Source organism: Myotis yumanensis, unplaced genomic scaffold (assembly GCF_028538775.1).
Source record: "Myotis yumanensis isolate MYYU_CA2020_CCGP unplaced genomic scaffold, mMyoYum1.0.hap1 SCAF_6, whole genome shotgun sequence".
NCBI lineage: Eukaryota > Metazoa > Chordata > Mammalia > Chiroptera > Vespertilionidae > Myotis > Myotis yumanensis.
This window is the reverse complement of record NW_027223757.1, coordinates 90,542,771-90,561,042: the sequence shown is the minus strand read 5'-3', so window position 1 is coordinate 90,561,042 and position 18,272 is coordinate 90,542,771. Positions and strand designations below refer to the sequence as shown.

Genomic DNA, 18,272 nt, shown 5'->3' with positions numbered 1-18,272 from the left:
CAGGGTGTGTGTACCTGCATTTGGGGCAAGGAAAGGCCTTCCCTTCGAGTCCTCCTGGGCCCCAGCAGCTGTGCTGACGGGCGTGTGAGGAAGGGGTTTCCGCACTCAGCGCAGTGACTTCTCGCGGGCTTTCGTGTTGACTTGTGGAAACAGAGCAAACCTTGTCCCAGAGGGAGGAGCGGCCCTGCTGTGTGGCGTTAGAAGTCACCCCGTCTCTCTGTGTCCTGGTTTCCTCCCTTGGAGCTGGGGGAGCTTCACACCCACCTCATTCTCTCCAACCTCTCAGGGAGGCTGGAAGGTCACGGATATGAAAGCGCCCGTTTTATAGGTAAGATACTGAGGTCGGGGCACTAAAGAAGCTGCATTTTCAGAGAGACACATCCAGCAGGCTTAAGAGTGGGCGCCCACGGGACCCAGGACAGTCCTGCCGAGGCAGCCCTCCGGTGCCCGTGGCCAGAGGGGCCCTGGGACTCCCTGCACCTCCTCTTTTGTCAACATGCGTGGTTACAGTATCGACTTGATCGACTTGTTACAAGACAAAGTTGATCACGGCGTTTCATCCCAGCGGTCAGTACCTCTGATGAACAGAATGGCCCAGAGAATCCCCTTTTAACCACGTGGGTGATTCCAGCATGAACAGAACCCAGCTGGTCCCACAACACGGAAGAAGCACCAAAGATGCATCTCATTCGCCTGGCCGGAATGGCTCAGTGGTTGAGCACCGACCTATGTAACAGGTGGTCACGGTTCGATTCCTGGTTTGATTCCCTGTCAGGGCACATGCCTGGGTTGCCAGCTCGATCCTCAGTGTGGCGCGTACAGGAGGCAGCCGATCAATGATTCTCTCTCATCATTGATGTTTCTCCCTCTCTCCCTCTCCTTTCCTCTCTGAAATCAATAAAACTATACATTAAAAACACACGTACACACACACAAGACGCGCCTCCTTCGTGCATACTCAGCACGGCCCGCTGGGGGATCTATGTAGCTACACCATGTCTCCAGATAAAACTCTCCAGAAGGAAGTTGCTGTGAAACTCAAGCCACTGGACTTAACAATCAAAATGTGGTTCAGTAACCCACGAGCCAAATTGAGGAAGCATCAGCAGCAGCCACGAAGGCAACCAAGTCAGATTCCTCCAGCCAAGAACGAGCCCCTTGCCCCCAGAGCCAACCAGTCCTTATTCTTTCCCCCTGTAGTTTCAGATTCCTATAGATCCCTTCCACCTCAGCCCTCAGGCCCTGCCAGGTGGGCCTGGGACTCTCTCATCACTGAGAGTCCCACAGCGCAAGCTCCTCAGTTGGAGAGGCGGGGGTCCCAGTTCCGGCTCTGAACGTGGCTGCCCATGGCATAGAGCATAGAACCGGGCCGTTTTCCTGATGAGGACGAACTATCCGGCTCTGCTTCCCACAGTCTATCAGGATCGATCACCCACAGGCCGCAGCGGGAACTGGGCTCTATCTTAGCATCTTGGCGATGCAGCTTTAGGTCTGTCGCTTGGGCAAACCTCATCCAGTTGATAAGCAAGCGGAGGCCATTCAGCCTACCGCTAGAAACAGCCCGAAACTCCAGGACCCCCCCAGAATGGTGGCCTTTGGATTTCTCTGATCAAAGTACTAATACATACCAGATTGTACAGGAAAAAAGATATTGCCGTCCAAGAACACCCCGCTTACGGTGGCACTGATCCTGTGGGGGCCATGTCCAGACACTCGGCGGGAAACGACTCACGTAGAAGGAAGAGGAGAGGAAGGGTTCTCCTCTGCCTCACTCCCCCGCTGAGGCAGAGATGGCCAGCAAACCTGTGCCCCATCACAGGCCTATGCCCCCACCCAGGGACTGCGTGGACCCTTGCGTCTAGGTGGGGCCACATGACAAGTTCCTGGAGGGAAGGTGGGTGGGAGTTGGCCCAGCGCCTTCTGCGGCAGGTGTGAGGAAGCCACGCCTCCTGCACGTCCCCCCCACCCCTTCCAGCTGGAGGCAGAGGTCCCGAGGCCCTCAGGACGTGGAGCCACAGGATGGAAAGTCCCCTCAGCCATGGGAGGTCAGCCCCTTGGCCACCAGAGCACCTCAACTATCTTCAGACGTGAGTAAGAAATAAACTGCTCTTGGGTTATCGCTGGAATGTGAGAGTTTACAATGTTATTCCAACTAGTTAACACATAGCCCTGCTTTTCTTCCTAAGTCTGGCCCTGAGCTGCGGGCATTTACCCAAGAGGAGAGTTTGGCAATCATTCCTCCCAGCAAGGGGCAAGGTTGTTAGAAACCACTGCGGGGTGGGGTGGGGGAGGGAATATCATCTCTTCCCTGGCTCCGCTCCAGTGGGGCCACCAGCATTTGGTGCCTGGGGTTGCAGCTGTTGCATTTCACAGTGGCTCTGGTGGCATTATGAGCACGTGTGTCACTCAGAGCTATCCTAGGGAAGCAAAGACAAGGGCAAGCAGCTGATGGGGGGCGGGGGAGCAGAGAGGGGGAGGCCACGACCGGAGCCCTGGGTCTGCCCTGACTCTGCCTGTGTCACCATGGGGCCTCCATTCCCCCCTGTAGTGTGAGTCTAAAACACCTGTCCTGGATGGGGGCAGAGAGGGTGAGAGGTGAGGAGCGAGATCATGGATCCGAAATCCTGAAAGCGCTTTGTAAGACTCCACACTGCCATGCAATCAGAAGATCCAAACCCAGGGGCCTCAGAACTTTGATGTATGTGGGACTTTTTCTTAGGAGGGGCTTAAAAATCATTAGTTCGGGAAGAAAACAAACAGGAAGAATGCATAATTCCTACCCTGTGGGGATCATCCAGAAGGCTGTTCTGAGCTCCTCACCTGGGGAGAGGGATGTCTTGGGGGCTTCGAAGGCCAGCTCAGAAGACTGGGCAGTGTCTGTGGGCAGTTGCCTTTGCCACCAAATGTCTGCTCCCAGGTGTCACAGTGTCTGAAATTCCACCATTAGTGCTTCATTCCTTTGGGTTCCTTTTTGTTCCTCCACAAAAATGCAAGCAATGATAATCCCTAACATGTGTTCATGCTCTAGACTTATTCCAACAATCCTGAAAGAGACAGATAGACAGTGAGACCCAAACACTAGGTCAGCGGTTCTCAACCTGTGGGTCGTGACCCCTTTCACAGGGGTCGCCTAAGACCGTATCAGATATTTACATTATGATTCATAACAGTAGCAACATTACAGTTATGAAGTAGCAACGAAAATAATTTTATGGTCAGATCACAACATGAGGAACTGTATTTAAAGGGCCAGAAGGTTGAGAACCACTGCACTAGGTGTTAGGCTTCTCCAATCACTTTTCTCCTAACAGAAAGATTGCGGGGGCAATTCTACTCCTAGGTGTACATCCAAGAGAAGCTCTTGCACATGTGCCCGAGACACATGGGTAAGAATAATCACAGCAGCCCTCTGTATAATAACACAAAATTGGAAATAACTTAAGTGCCCATTGACAGGAGAAGGGATCGCTGGATGTTAAATAACAGTGAAAATGATTGAGCCCTGTTTTCATAACATATGGCTGCATAACAAACCAAAATATAGTGGCAGACACACCATTTACTTGCTCACAGTCCTACAATTAGGCAGGGGCTCACTGGGGACGGTTTGTCCCCACTTCATGTGGCTTCAACTGGGGCTGAAAGATCAGCTCTCAAGATGGTCCCACTCGCCAACTGGCAGGTCGATGCCGGCTGCCAGCTAGGAGCTGAGCTGGGCCTTTTCCGGGAACGGCCCGCCGGAGTCTTGCATGTGGCCTCTCCATATGCCTTCTCACAGCATGGTGGGCTCAGAGCAGTCACACTCCTCACAGGCAGCGTCAGGTCCTCAGGAATGCAGAAGCAGAAGATGCTAGACCTTCTCAAGGCTTAAGCCTGGGATGGCCACCGGGTTACTTTTGTCCTATTCTGTTGGCTAAAAGAGATACAAGCCAGGCATGTTCAGTGGGGGTGGGGGGAGAGGGGGACACAACTACAAAAGAGTGTGAATACCCAGAGATACACTGCACTGGGTGCCACAGACTTCCACAAACCACAACCACCACAGCCACATGGCTAAATCTTAGGTAGGTTATGCCCCAGTAACAAACAACCTCCACATTTCAGTGACTTCAGAGCCTCACTGAGGTCGGCATCCGGTGACATTGTCCCATCTGTGACCCAGGAGAAGGCCTCGCCGATGCCCAGCCCACAGTGACGGCTGGTGACGCGGCAACGGCGATGGTGCTGACAATGTGGAGAGGGTGACATTCCATTTGAGCCTCACAGAAGCCGGGTACTGTACAGACGCGATTTATACCCACTTGACAGATGAGGAAACTGTTCATACAACAAAGGGTTACTTCCTTCTCACACACATATCCCACACAGGCTGGTGGGGTGCTCTGCTCCACACCGACCCTCAGGACCCCAGGCTGGTGGAGGCACCGCCATGTTGAGATGAGACCTCACTTTTGCTATAGCCAGGGAGGACAGGACTGGAGAACTTCACGGGTCTCAGCCCCAAAGAGACAATGTCACTTATGCTTACATTTCATTGGCTAGAACGGGTCACATGACCCTGTCTAGCCTGCTAGGGAGTGCTGGGAAATGTAGAAGATGAGCCTGTAGACAAATGGATGAGGATTACTATGTTGGCCACATGTGACAAAACTATTGAAAACAAAGGGAAGTTCAACATAAGATTCAAGGGAGTGTTTACTTTGAGGCCGGGAAGGAAGGGGTCAGGAGAGAAATTCACAGGAGGGTGTCAGTGATTTTTAAAGATACGGAAGTCTAATCTCAGAGTGCAGGCTAAAAATGGCACTTCTGTAAATATTCAGCTGAGGCTGCTAGGCCTCCAAGGTACAAAGATGAATAAAATATGGGCTCATCCCCTGCAGGTTCCCAGCTCAGGTGATGCAGGGGGCACGTATACCAAGCAGGCGGCAAAGCAGAGTGGAGTGGATTGCTCGCCAGGAGCTCTAGGAGCCACGGGGCACCCTGAGAAGGCCTCCCGCCAAAGGGTCATGTAAGGTGGGCCATGAAGGATCAATAGGAGTTCAGTCAGTGGAGAAAGGAGTGAAAGTCGTGTAGGTTGGTCAGGAACAGTCATTCCAGGAAGAGGGAACCATATGTGCGGGCCCTTCACTCCTCAGGTGGCCATATCCACCGTATTCCCTCACTACCTTCTAGTCCCTCGATGATCTGATCAGCTCATTCACACTGTGCTGTGCCACCCAGAACCCTCCACAGGACCCCAACTCATCTCTCCACGGGGAGTGTTGGCTGCTAATGCTTACAGTTGAGTCCTTTCTTAGGAATCGGACATAGATAAGGGTCATGTGCCCCCCTACTCCAGGGGTAGCCACATTCAAATGACAGGAGGAAGCAGGGGTAGAAGGCCCTGCCCCTTGCTTCAGGGAGCTCTGCAGGACCAGCCTAGCTCCAGAGCTCCCTATGGGATCAACCTCCAGCCTCCATCACAACCCAACTCCTCTCTCTCAGCTCAGTCCTGTTTTCTTTACACAGGTGTTGATTGCGCATGTTCTCCCCAAGAAATATCCTTCAAGCACATCTCCACTTCTGCGTGTGTATTCTGGGAAACCTACCAAAGATACCACCAACGTGCAAATGATCACTCAGTTTCAATGGATGCCTTCCTTGGAGGTGTTTGTATAGCAATAATAATAACTAATATGCTAAGCACTTTGCCTATATGATTTTATTTAATAACTAAAGGCCCGGTGCATGAAATTTGTGCAAGGGGGAGGGGGGGGGGGTCCTCACAGCCCAGCCTGCAACCTCTCCAATCCAGGATCCCTCTTACAATCCTGGACTGCTGGCTCCTAATCACTCACCTGCCTGCCTGCCTGGTCACCCCCAACTGCCCCCTTGCTGGCTTGATTGCTCCCAACTGCACCTCCCCTGCTGGCCTGGTTGCCCCTAACTGCCCCCCCCCCCCCCCCCCCCCCCCCCCCCCCCCGCTGGCCTGGTTGCTCCTCACAGCACCCCTGCTGACCTGGTAGCCCCATGCAGCCTGCTGTTCAGTCGTTCAGTCATCCCTCACTAACCCCCCCTACCGGTCTGGTTGTCGGCAACCATCTTGTGAGGGTTAATTTGCATATTACCTCTTTATTATATAGGATAAACAAGATTCATGACAAAGGAATGAATTTCTCATGGTGAAATTTCCAGCTTAGTGATGCCAGCTGGAAGTATTTGTGTAGCACAAATTCTGTCACAAAATTCTCTGCCTCACTGCATGGTCAGTCCTGATCTGTATACCGTCTGGGTAAGTCCCCAGTGGGTCAGGAGCAGGGGGGTGGAGGGTGCGGGGGGGGCGTGTCTCAATTTCGTTCTTCCTTATCAACAACAACAAAGCAGGGCTTCTGCTTAGTAATGTAATATCTCTGTTCTGTCTCTTCTCTGGGTCTCACTTCTTGGGAGCCAGTGTGGAGGTAAATTCTTCTGAAAACAGGCTGCCCAATTTGGGGCGCCCCAGGCCTTTTCTGAGAAATGGTGACATTGTTCCCAGCACTTCCTCTCCCTTCTTGGGAAGTTCCTGCACCACCACTGAGTCCTCCTCACATCCTCCTTTTTCAGGCTTGGGCTTTCCACTTTTCCTTTCCATCCTCACCTCCCTGCCCAGGGTTGGGGCGGAGGGAGGGGAGTTTAAGGGGTGGGGGATGGGGCAGTGTGTGATCTGGGCCTTTTCTCCCCCAGGTTGAGCCTTGCTCCATCACTAAGCTGTGGCTTTCTAAGAGCTTGCCCCCCGCCCCGCCTGCCCCCTGGCCCTCAGGAACAAGCCCCAGCACGCTGAGACCTGGCATAGAAGAGGCTGATGGCTGTTTTGTCCAGGGGGCTGCCTGCTTTGGGTGGAAAGGGGGGGTAATAGGAGACAGGAGAACCCCAGACCCCAGGGAGACCTTGGTCTGAGCTTTTCTGAACAGAATATGCAGTTTTCAGCATATTCCTTGGGGTTGGCCTGAGATCTGGTGTGTGTGTGTGTGTGTGTGTGTGTGTGTGTGTGTGTTTTGGGAGTCAGATCGCCCGTGTGACTTTAACAACGTGCTCCTTTGCCCTCTCCAGGGAAGAGGTCCTTCTTTAAGAACATGCCTGGGTACGCAGTCACGTGTATGGTTGGAAACAGTAGGGGCTTTATAAATATTTGTTGAATTCTATTGTGGTGCTGGTGGTAGTGAGCTAGAAGTAAACACACACACACACACACACACACACACACACACCCCACCACCACAAAAAAAAACCTCATTTCCCAACAACAACAAAAAGAACTATTTCATTGTGAAGCTCCATGCCACAACACTGTAAGTCGTTCAGTACAAGCTTCATTAAAATGTTTTCCCCCAAAGTAAACAGTCAGACAATGTCCAGTCTATTTGCAAAGCCTGGAAGCCCAGGGGATTAAAGGCAGCAGGAGGATGTGCCGCCTTCTGCTGGACTTCTGACAGCCGGTCTCGGGGGGCGGGCATGTGTGTGTGTGTGTGTGTGCGCGCGCGCTCGCAGAGGGGGGGGGGGGCGGTGTGGGCATGTGTGTGTGTGGAGGGGGGAGGGAAGCGAGAAGAAGGAGTTGTTCTCCCTGAGGTCAGCTGTGCTAGAGGAAGAAGACTGGGCATGTCTGGGCAGAGATTTCCAGACACTGAACAGCCCTCCATGTCAATAATTGTAGCTGCTCTAAGCCTGGATTTAACTTTCCAGTGGGATTTCTGTACAGATTTACACTGTTCCATGCAAGTTTTTTAAAAAAATCAGAAACTGCAAATGCCTTAGGTGAAGGAAGGGGCAAAGATGGGGGCCCAAGGAGGGGTAGGGTGTGGAGGTTGGTGGGAACATAGAGGCACCTCACTTGCTCTGCATCTGTCAGAAGCATAAGGGACACTTGCAGAATTGCCCTTCATCAGTGTCACCTCCGTAAGCTGTCTGCAAATGGGGGGTCCTGGGTGCTTCCCTCATTCTAGAGCCTCTGGAATAGAGAGGGTAACGAGCAGAGAACTCTGACGGGAGGCAAAACGCCTGTGATCCAACTGTGGCCAGTTATTTGCCGCGTGATGTCAGGTCAGGAACTTCTCTGCCTCAGTTTCCCCAGCAGCGTGTGGGCTGTGTGTGGAACAGCCTTCTGCCCTTCCTGGCGTCAAGCCGGGGGCAGTCACAGAGGTTTCTTCTGTTGAGGGAGAGAGGAGGGTGTGGGGAGCCAGGGTCGGGTTCAGGGAGGCCGTGCAATGCAGGACTTGCCCGGGAGACCAGGATGCCCTTTCTGAGAAGCTCCCCAGTTCCCTCCTGTTCTGCCGCATTGCCAAGCACCCCTCCGCACCCCTTTAGTTCTGTGGGCCTCATCTGCGGAATCAAGGGGCTTTGTTGGGGTGTCTGGGTCCCCCTGGTGCTTGGGGAGAGGCGCTGTGGTGAGGGATGGTGGGAATAGTGGCGGTACCATGTGGGGCTTTTCTGGGAATTGCAAAGTGAGGTGCATTATTGTTATTAGTTATGGATTTGTATTTATTATCAGGGTCAGAAAGGGGGCTTATCTTACCAGTGCCATCCCTCCTGGGGAGCACCAACTCACTTCCCAACCCAAAACCCCACAGCTGTGGCTCAGTTCATGGGGGGAAACGGGCAAGCTCAGGCAGTTGGAGGGACCAGGACACAGGGAGGGACGTAGTGCTCCGCCGGGTGCAGGGGAGGGGCGGTGTCCCCGGGGAGGGCGGTGCCGGCGCTGTGGCCCGAGCAGCCGGTCCCGCCCCTGAAGTTTATAAACCGGCGGAGCGCCGGGCGGCGGCAGCTGAGGGCTGAGCAGCTGCTCGGGTGGCGGCCTGGGATCCGGAGCCGGTTCTATTCGCGAGACGCAGAGACCGTCGGAGGTGAGGGACCCGCGGCCCCTGGGACTGACCGGGCTGGGCGGGGCGCTGGGCTGGGAGCCCGGCGTCTGTGTGTCCACGGGTGTGTGCGAGCTGTGTGCACCGGGGAAGGGCGTGCGTGGGCCTCGGCTTTGCGCGCGGGACGGGCATCGGGATGCGCCCGAGACCCCGGGCGGGGGGAGGGACGCGAGTGCGAGGGACCCGTTGCCACGGCCCTTTCCCTGGAAAGTCGGGGCGCGGAGGGCGTGGACGGGCGCGACGGGCTCGCGGAGTCCGTGAAGCCGCTGTCGGCGCCGGGCGCTGGCGGGCGCGCCCAGCGCAGCAGGTTCCTTGGGACCCGCGCCCGGGCGGTTCTCCGACCCACCCCCGCCCGGCCCCGCCGCTGAGATCGGGGTCCCGGCCGCCCTGGGGCCCGCCGCCCGCTGGGCACTGAGGTCGCGGGCTGTGTCCCAGTCGTGGATCTGAGTCGGGCATGTCCCTTAGGGGCCAGCGAGGAGGTGACTCGCGGGGACCGGAGACTCCGGACCAGGGATGGGCCGGCTGAGTCCCGAACACCCCCAGGCGGCGGGCAGGGCGCCCACCAGTCCCCGGCCTCGCCCCGGCCAGGCCCGGCCCGGCCCCGTCAGCACAGTGACCCATTTGGCTGGCACCGTGCTCCCGGGGAGGGCCGCCCCGCGCCCCGGAGCCGCGGCCCCCGCGCGGGTGGGCGCGCTGCAGCCCGTCAATCGGGAAGCGCTGGGGCCCACGCACCTCTCCCACCGCCGCCCCGACCCGGCCCAGCCTGCTTTCCGGGGCGACTGGGACCCCGGCCCAGCCTGCCCTCCGGGGCGACGGGCTGCGGGCCGGGTGGGCTCTGCACAGCGGAGCCCTGGATGTGCGGTGTCGCCGGGTGGGACGCGGGGTGGGGTCGAAACTCGGAGGGTGAGGCTTTGCGGGGCGCTGAGTCAGGGGCTGGGGGCCGGGCCAGCCCAGACCCCCCCCCACCCCCCCCACCAAGGCCAGGGCTGAGCCCAGCGGGAGGGCCCTTCGGGTGCCGCCGCTCGTCCCGCGACCAGGTGGGGGCACTGGGCCTCCTCGGGGCGGCGGGGGGGGGGGGGGGGCGGGGGGACCTTGGAACCGGGCTTGGCACGTCAGGGCGTCCAGGCAGCGCCCGCCTCCCGCCCTCCAGTCGCGTTTCGGGGAGGACTTTCGGGCTGTTTTGTTTTCTTGGCTCCCGTCTATTTTTATTTTCCAGGGATCTGACTCAGCCGGGCTTTGGGCGTGGAGATAAGGTGGAGGGACCAGGTCCTGCGCGCCTGTGCGCGCGCGCGAGTGCGTGTGAGTGTGTGAATGCGTGTGAGTGCGTGTGTGTGTGTGTGTGTGTGTGAATGTGCGTGTGTGAGTGCGCGTGTGTGTGTATGTGAGAGCATGTCTGTGTGTGTGAGTGTGTGTGTGTGTGCGTGTGTGAATGTGCGTGTGTGAGTGCGTGTGTGTGTGTATATGTGAGAGCATGTCTGTGTGTGTGTGTGTGTGTGTGTGTGTGTGTGTGTGAGTGTGTGCCCGCGCTGTGTGCGTGTGAGTGACAGATGGCGCCAGAGCGCGCGGTTTCCCCACCGCCGGTGGTTTGGGAAGCCCGGCTGGGTCAGCATGACGTGTTCGCTGCCCCCCGCACCCCCCCCCCCCCCCATATCCTCAGCTGGGAGTGACGCAGCCGGAGTGGAAGCGGAGTTTTGGCGGGCAGGGAGCGCTTTGCAGGAAACTGACTCATCACAACTCCCTCCGCCGTCCAAGTCCCAGGCTCGGCCCCCGCACCCCCGCCCCGCGAGTGATTTCCTGGAGGCTGGCGCCCCCTTCCGGCCCCGCCGCGAACAGCACACGCGTCCCGCGGAGTGCGGCTTCGCCCGCCTTTCCTCCCGCGGCCCCTCCGGGCTCATCACAGGCGGCCCCCCTCCCCGCCCTGCAACGGCCCCTAAAGAGAGCACCCCCTTGGCTCAGCAGAGCTTACTGAGAGCTTCCTGTTTACTCGGGAATTGAAATTGGTTGATGTCTAAAGCACGAAGGCCAACGAAGAAGGCTGTCTAGTGTCAGTTTCTTGTGTGTAAAACCAGGGCTGGTGTGTGTGTGAGTTTCCCCTGAGCTGGGAGTTATGATAATGGAGGCGAGAGCAGATTTCGATGGGGCCCTAGCTGAGCCATAAGGGCAGGGGTGGTAGAAGGAGAGAGGGTCGCTGCCTGGATTAGGGTCCTGTCCTCGCTCCCGGAAGCCAAGGAATATCCAGCTTCCTGATAGAGCCGCTCCGCGTGCCCCGAGGCGCGAGGTCTAGGATGTCCATGTCAGGGTCCCTGTGTGTCCCATCTGTGTGCCCCTCTGGGGAACTGGCAAAGACTTGCTTAAATCCCCTTCAATTTGAATTAGGTTGGTCTGGGGAGGGAGGGGCCTATGGATCTACATTTTGATAAAGCTCTCCAAGTCATTCCAATGAGCCTTTCTGGGTAGGAAACCTTGAAATGAGTGAGGGAGCAGAGTTCAACACCAGAGCACAGAACTCAGGGTAAATAGGCATGGGTTTGAATCCTGGCTGTGCTACCTGTGAGCTGTGTGGCCTTGGGAAAGTTACTTAACTTCTCTGAGCCTTGGTTACCTCTTCTGTAAAAAAGAACGAATGTACCCACATTTTAGGAAAATTAGTATTTGGAAACTTCTTACAACAGCCCTGGCATGTAAGGGTATATAAATAAATTTCAATCCTTGCCCTGAAGGCAGTGGGCAAAGTTATTGGAAGGCTCTGCACTGTGTAACTCTTCTTTGGGGCAGTGGCCTTTGAGCATTTTTAGTTGTATGGTTTGGGGGCAAATCTCCTGTCTCTTCTGCCCTTTAAACTTGGTCTGAGGTCGCCAAGTGCCGCCCCTCCCCTCTCAGCTGAGATGTGGGCTGCACTCATGGCAGGGGGGGGGGGGGGGGGGGGCGGTGGCGGAATGGGGAGCAGTAGGTGTGCCATGGGTCCAGGCTTCCTGCCCCAGGAGATCCCTCAGCAAAGCTTTTGCCTTCAGAGCCTGCAAATCAGGACTTGTCCCCAGGAAAAGCCAGTCCCTGACAATTTCGTGCAGCCGCTCAGCCCTGGATTCAGGCCAGAGCAGGGCAGGGAGTGCCAGTGCTCCCTGGAGTGGGAGGAGAGGAACCGGGGAGACCGGCCGCCTTTAATTTTCTTTGCCTGCAGAACGGGTTCCTTGGGTGCAGACAACATGGGGCAGGGGCTTCAAGGCCGTCTAGACTCCAGTCACCATGGGCCTGGCAGGATGTGGCTCAGCCTGGGAGAAATCACGGCTCTCCCCTGCCTAGCCCAGCTCCTCCTCAGCCCCAGGCCACTCGCCGATGACAGCTCTGTGAAAGGCCCAGCCGACAGCACCTGTCAGCTGCTGTCTGGGTGGAGGCTCAGCCAGAGCCGAAGGCAGAGAGAAACAATAATACTTCTGTTTTCTAACCACTTCTGTATACCAGGTGCTGCTCTAAGCACATTCTCTACTCAGTTAATCCTCACACCTGTCCTCTGAGATGTTTACTATTATTGTCTCCATTTTACAGATGAGGAAAATAGAGCCCAGAGAAGTTAAGCCACTTGTCCAGGGTCAACCAGCAGAGCCTGGATTCCCACCCAGGCAGTCCTGCTCCATAGCCCTCGCTCTTAACCATGAGATACAGCCTGCCAGCTCTCTGCCATCCGCCCTGCCTAGAAAGACTCCCTGGCCATTTGCTTGATCATGCTTCAGCGGCCATCCTCTTTAAACTTCCATAGAGCCGGTTTTACAGTTGAGGAAACCGAGGCCCAGAACCATTAAGTGACTTATTTAAAGCTTAGATAGTAAGCAGCAAAGGTAGGCCTGGATCCCAGGTGTTTTCCTCCAGAAGTCCAGGGACCTTTGAAGTGTTAGAGCGGGGTTATCCCACATGGGCATCCGGGAAGGGACTGAGGAGGCTGGAGGAGCTGCGTCAGCCTGTCCATTCACTGGGGAACCGACCTCCTGGCCAAGGCTGGGAAACTGGACTCGAAATTCACACGTACTTGGGGCATTCACACCCATGAGGGACACCTCAGGGGGGAAAGTAAATTGATTTTAGCTGATAATACCGGGTGGTAAACAGGCCCTTGATCCCTGACATTGCAACAAACTTTGTTGACATAAGCTTGCCCTTCAGCTGCCCGCTCTCCCAGTCACCCTGGGGTGCCATGCTGGCTGAGCTCTGCCCCCACCCCGTGTCTGTTGGTGGGAGGTTGGGGCCCTGTGGGAAGGAGGTGGTGGAAAAGCAGCTGGAAGGCGTCACAGTCACCCTCCCACCTCCTGTTCTCGTAGGAAGACCTCCCCGAGCAAAGCCCGGCCCGTTTCCCTAGTGACCAGGGTGTTTCTGTCTCTCAGCTGCAGGCACCATGTCCGAGCCATCCCGGGATGCCCGCCCGATCCCCCGCGGCAGCAGGGCCTGCCGTCGCCTGTTCGGCCCCGTGGACAGTGAGCAGCTGCAGCGAGACTGCGACGCTCTGATGGCCAGCTGCGTGCAGGAGGCCTGTGATCGATGGAACTTCGACTTTGTCACCGAGACACCGCTGGAGGGTGACTTCGCCTGGGAGCGGGTGTGGAGCCTGGACCTGCCCAAGCCCTACCTGCCCTCAGCACCGAGGAGGGTCCAGGACAGCCTGGGAAGAAGCAAGCGGTCCAGCAGCTCACCTGCCCTGCTGCAGGGGACAGCTCAGGAGGACCACGTGGACCTGTCACTGTCCTGCACCCTGGTGCCTCGCTCCCCTGAGCAGCCTGAGGGGTCCCCAGGTGGGCCGAGCACGTCTCAGGGCCGCAAACGGCGGCAGACCAGCATGACAGGTGAGGACAGACGCAGGGAATGACACTGCAAGGGACCGCGACTCAGGCTTCGTGGTGCAAGGGCTGACCGGTCTGGTCCAGCTTGCTCATTAGGAGGGGGAAACAGGCTCAGAGAGGGGAAGTAACTTGCCTGAGGTCACACAGCCAGGACCAGCTAGCTCTCCCTTATTTGGAACATTGATTGAATGCTAGCCCTTCACTGAATTTCTAGGGTGGATTTCACTTAGTCCTTGTAGCAATCCCTGTGACATTCTCGCCACCCTTTCACAGGCAGGGCAAAGGCTCAGAGAGGCAGGTTTTCCTCAAGACCCACAGTGAATTTGCCATGAAGAGGAAACTAATGATAGTAATTTCCTGGCTGCTCTGTCCAAACTAAACTCCCCTTCCCCCTGTCACACACACACTTCCGGTCCCTCTGCCCCGCCTATTTTGTTCTCTTGGTACTTTTTACTGTCAATAGCCATTTCTTTATCTCGATATTGTCCGTCTCCCCAACTAGGATATTATCTCCACGAGAAACGGATCTGTGTCTCTCTTGTTCATGGCTGAATCCCTAGCACCTAGAATGGTGTCTGACACATAGTAGGCGCTCAATAAATAATGAATGAGCCATGTTGCCATTAAGCACCTAGTAGGCCAGGCCTGGACCAAAGCCGTACAGAGAGCATTCCATTTCATCCTTAGAGCAGCATAGCAGCGTTACCCGCGTTTACAGGCGAGGACACTGAGGCTCAGTGAGATGCAGCCAGGAATCCCACAGCTGGGTCGGAACTAACAGGAAGGATAATGACAACAGCTAGTGCTACATGGCCCAGGCGCTGTGCAGAGCCCTTCCCGGGTGACCTGAAGGTGTGCATAGAGCAGGGTGTCCCAGAGCTCCGAGGCACATGCAGTGCGCTAGCCACCAGAGCTGCTGAGCTCTTGACAAGAGGCTAGTGTGACTGAGGAAGGGAACTTTTCATTTCATTTGGTTTTAGTTCATTTAAATAACCACATAGGCCTGGTGGCCAGGGTTTTGGGCAGCTTGGGTTAGAGCAGGCCCAGGGATCCGGGAATTGTCACTCATGTCTGTGAAGCGGGCTGCTGGGTGAACGCCCTGGGAGGTGGGGTGGAGGGGGGGGGGGGATGGGGGAGGTGCAGGAGTTCTTCCCTGTACAGTACTTGGCAGCGTGGGCGGGGTCGTGGCCCCTCTGCCGTTGGCCTGGTTGGGTGGCTCTCGGTGGCCTCGCTCGCTCTCCTGGCCTGGCTGACCTCTGCTCTCTCCCCTTAGATTTTTATCACTCCAAACGCCGGCTGATCTTCTCCAAGAGGAGGCCCTAACCGCCCACGGGAAGCCTCTCTGTCCTGGAAACACAGCCTCCCGCAGGCCCACTCTACACCTTGCGCCTCAGTCCTTCAGTTTGTGTGTCTTAATTATTGTGTCTGTTTTAATTTAAACTCCTCCTCATGTACATAGCCTGATCGCCACCACCTTCCCACCCCGCCCGCTGCTGGCATTAGAATTATTTAAAGAAAACAGACAGCGGAATGATAGGCCTATTGGATTGCCAGGCATTTTTATTATGCAAACTACATATTATTTAAAACCTCCTCATCCTACACTCACTATTTCTTCTCTCCCGGAGGCAAGGCGGGGCCGGCCTGACCCTCATCTGCTAGGTGGTGCTCGGGAGGGGCCTGGCTCCCTCTGTTCCCATGCTTCAAGGACGGTATGAAATTCTGCTCCTTTCCTTCACTCTCAGACCCAGTTCCTTACCCCGAGAGAAGTAAAGAGATAGCACTTTGAAGGGGCCCAGCAGCGTGGCGGGGGGGGGGGGGGGGGGGGGGGCGGTGTCATCCAAACGTTGGAGTCCCCTCGCCTCTTCTAAGGGTGGGCAGGGTGACCTTGAAGTGGCCACGCTGGAACAGGGGTGGGGACTGGCACCCTCTCGGCCCCTGCTACCCACTCTGCCCTGTGAGGGCCGGCGGAGGCAGGATCCCGCAGCAAAGCACCAGCCTCCCTCACGCCCCTTCCTGCCCAGGCGCCCCGATTTTCCAGCCCAAGTCCCTCTCTGTTTCTCCCCTCCCCCTCTCTCCTCTCCCAGCCCTGGGCAGCTGCTCTGGGGTGCCTGTGCCCCCAACTCAATGGACTGAAGGGCAGGGTCTACCTCGGGCAGCCGGAGCAGTGGGCGCCCCTCCTCTCCGCCCTGGGGGCAGGGTCCGGGTGGTCCGCAGGCCTCCGGGAGTGGCCATCTCTCTGAGAGGGATGTGTGGGTGGGGGAAGCAGATGTTTCTAGGAGGGAGTGACACCTGCCCCTGGAACTCATCCCAGGGCCTCCCCCTCTGCTCCACCCTCTCCCATTCATTGCACTTTGAAAAGCAGCTGAGCAAGGAGTCAGGTGTTTTAAACGGTGGGAGTGAGGCTGCGGACGGGCTCACGAGCGGGCTGACAGCGGGCCTGCGAGTTGTGTTATCTTTCCTGGTGCTGCACGCTGAGCCCCCGGAGGCGCCGAAGCACTTAGTGGGTCTGCCCCAACCCCTCGCGCCCCCTGTAACGTCCTGTCCTGGACTGTATTCTCCTGTCTTTTCTAGACTGTACACCTCTACAGGGCAGGGGCCACATCCTGTATGGCTCTGTGTCCCTCACAGCCCCCCCCCCCCCCATCCCCCAGTGCTGGATATACAGCAGGTGCTCAATAAATATTTCTTGGAAACTTGTAAATATACCTTGTTTATTTTTAAGAATAAGTAGGCGGAGGTGGTGTGGGCTTTTTTTTTTTTTTTGGTTGTTTTTATCATTTAAAAAATGAAGCATTTAAATTAAAAAAATGCAAAAAGCTTAGCAAAAGAAGGACTATCCGGCAGAAGAGAGACAAACAAGAACAAAATTTAAAAAATAAATCATCACACCTCTGCAAAGATCACCATTGTCAATATTTTGGTTTGCTGTGTGGTCTTCTTTAGTAAAGGACATATTGTAGCTTAACACCATTACTCATTGGGGAAATGCAGATGAAACCACAATAAGACACCACTAGGCGCCTCCCGGAATGACTAAGATGAAAAAGGCTGACAATGCAAAGTGTTAACAAGGGGCCTGGCCAGTGTGGCTCCGTGGGTGAGGGCTGACCCATGAAGCAGGAGGTTTGATTCCCAGTCAGGGTACATACATGCCTGGGTTGTGGGCTTGACCCCCAGTAGGGGGAATGCAGGAGGCAGCCGATCAATGATTCTCATTATTTATGTCTCTCTCTCCCCCTCTTCCTCTCTGAAACCAATAAAAACATTTCTTTTTTAAAAAGTACAATGTGTTGACAAGGGTAACTGGAACTCGTATCCCTTGCTGGTGGAAATATATTTCAACTACTTTGGAAAACTAGCAATATCTTCTACCGATGCCTTACCTCATGACCCAGGAATTCTAATCCTGTGTTTGTTCTCAAGAGAAATGAGTACAGATTTCCACCAAAAGATATGGGCATGGCAACGTTATTCTTAACAGACCCCAACTGGAAACAACCTAAATGCTCATAACAGGAGAGCAGCTATGTCAACTGTGTATCTTTCTATAGTGGAATACTATACAACATTAAAAAAAACAAAGTATTTTCACATGTGTGCTCTGATTATCTATATACTAGTGACTAGGATTCGTGTACATTGAAAGGATATTAATTAGAAGGTGGCCCGTGGGGTGGGACTGGGCAAGATGGGCTGGACACGCTCTAGATCAGTGATGGCGAACCTATGACACGCGTGTCACAGGTGACACGCGAACTCATTTTTTTAGTTGATTTTTCTTTGTTAAATGGCATTGAACTATATAAAATAAATATCAAAAATATAAGTCTTTGTTTTACTATGGTTGCAAATATCAAAAAATTTCTATATGTGACACGGCATCAGAGTTAAGTTAGGGTTTTTCAAAATGCTGACACGCGGGGCTCGAAAGGTTCGCCATCACTGCCCTAGAGCCACCCTCCCGCAGTCCCTCACCAGCGCCTGCGGAGTGAGTGGGGTCCCTCCAGCAGGTGGGGTCCCGCAGCCTGGCTTGCAGGGATCGGGCCGAAACCAGCTCTCCGACATCCCCCGAGGGGTCCCGGAGCGCGAGGGCACTCTGCACAGTTGCTGTGGGACAGGGTGGGGAATGCACTGGGCACTGCTCCTCATCGCTGGGCAGTCAGGCTGGCACACGAACAAGGCCGTCTGGGTCACAAAACAGCAACAGCCAGCAGTGATCACCGTCTGCCTCAATGGCTGCAAATGTTCCACATGGTTTACAGCATGGAGTCCTTACAATGTGCCCGCTAGGAGGGCCCTGCTATCGTCTCCATCTACAGATGAGAAACGCCAGTCACTCGCCTGAGGTCACAGACCTAGGAGTGGTGGGAGCCAGGACACCCCCCCTGATGGCCCGGGTCATGCCACCTGCTCCATCGTCCAGAAAGGGCAGTGCCTCGCCCAGGGCCGCACCGCCGTGACGATCCTAAGAGGAGGCTCTCGGGGACCTGTCTCCTCCTGCGGCCGCCGTGGTTTTGGATGTAACTCAGGTTTTCTCAGTCTTATGTAAAGCGTGCTCTATAAACGCAACTTC

At 55.7% G+C, this 18,272-nt stretch overlaps 1 protein-coding gene across 2 annotated transcripts; it reads left to right on the top strand.

The window, feature by feature from the left end:
• Positions 1–8,787: 8,787 nt before the first annotated feature.
• CDKN1A (cyclin dependent kinase inhibitor 1A) lies at positions 8,788–15,526 on the top strand. Of its 2 annotated transcripts, none has more exons than XM_070418677.1 (3): positions 8,788–8,855; positions 13,244–13,699; positions 14,970–15,526. In XM_070418677.1, exons 2-3 carry the CDS (start codon positions 13,255–13,257, stop codon positions 15,017–15,019), a joined length of 495 nt encoding a protein of 164 aa, XP_070274778.1. In that variant the 5' UTR covers positions 8,788–8,855; positions 13,244–13,254; the 3' UTR covers positions 15,020–15,526. The 2 variants fall into 2 exon arrangements, with proteins under 2 accessions (XP_070274778.1, XP_070274779.1); XM_070418678.1 differs by having other exon boundaries at positions 13,181–13,699.
• Positions 15,527–18,272: the final 2,746 nt, after the last annotated feature.

Bases quoted from the DNA above. Each gene is read 5' to 3' on its own strand.
- CDKN1A (XM_070418677.1), top strand. From the start codon at position 13,255: ATGTCCGAGCCATCCCGGGATGCCCGCCCGATCCCCCGCGGCAGCAGG. The intron at 13,700-14,969 runs GTGAGGACAGAC...CTCTCCCCTTAG, and splicing joins GCGGCAGACCAGCATGACAG to ATTTTTATCACTCCAAACGC.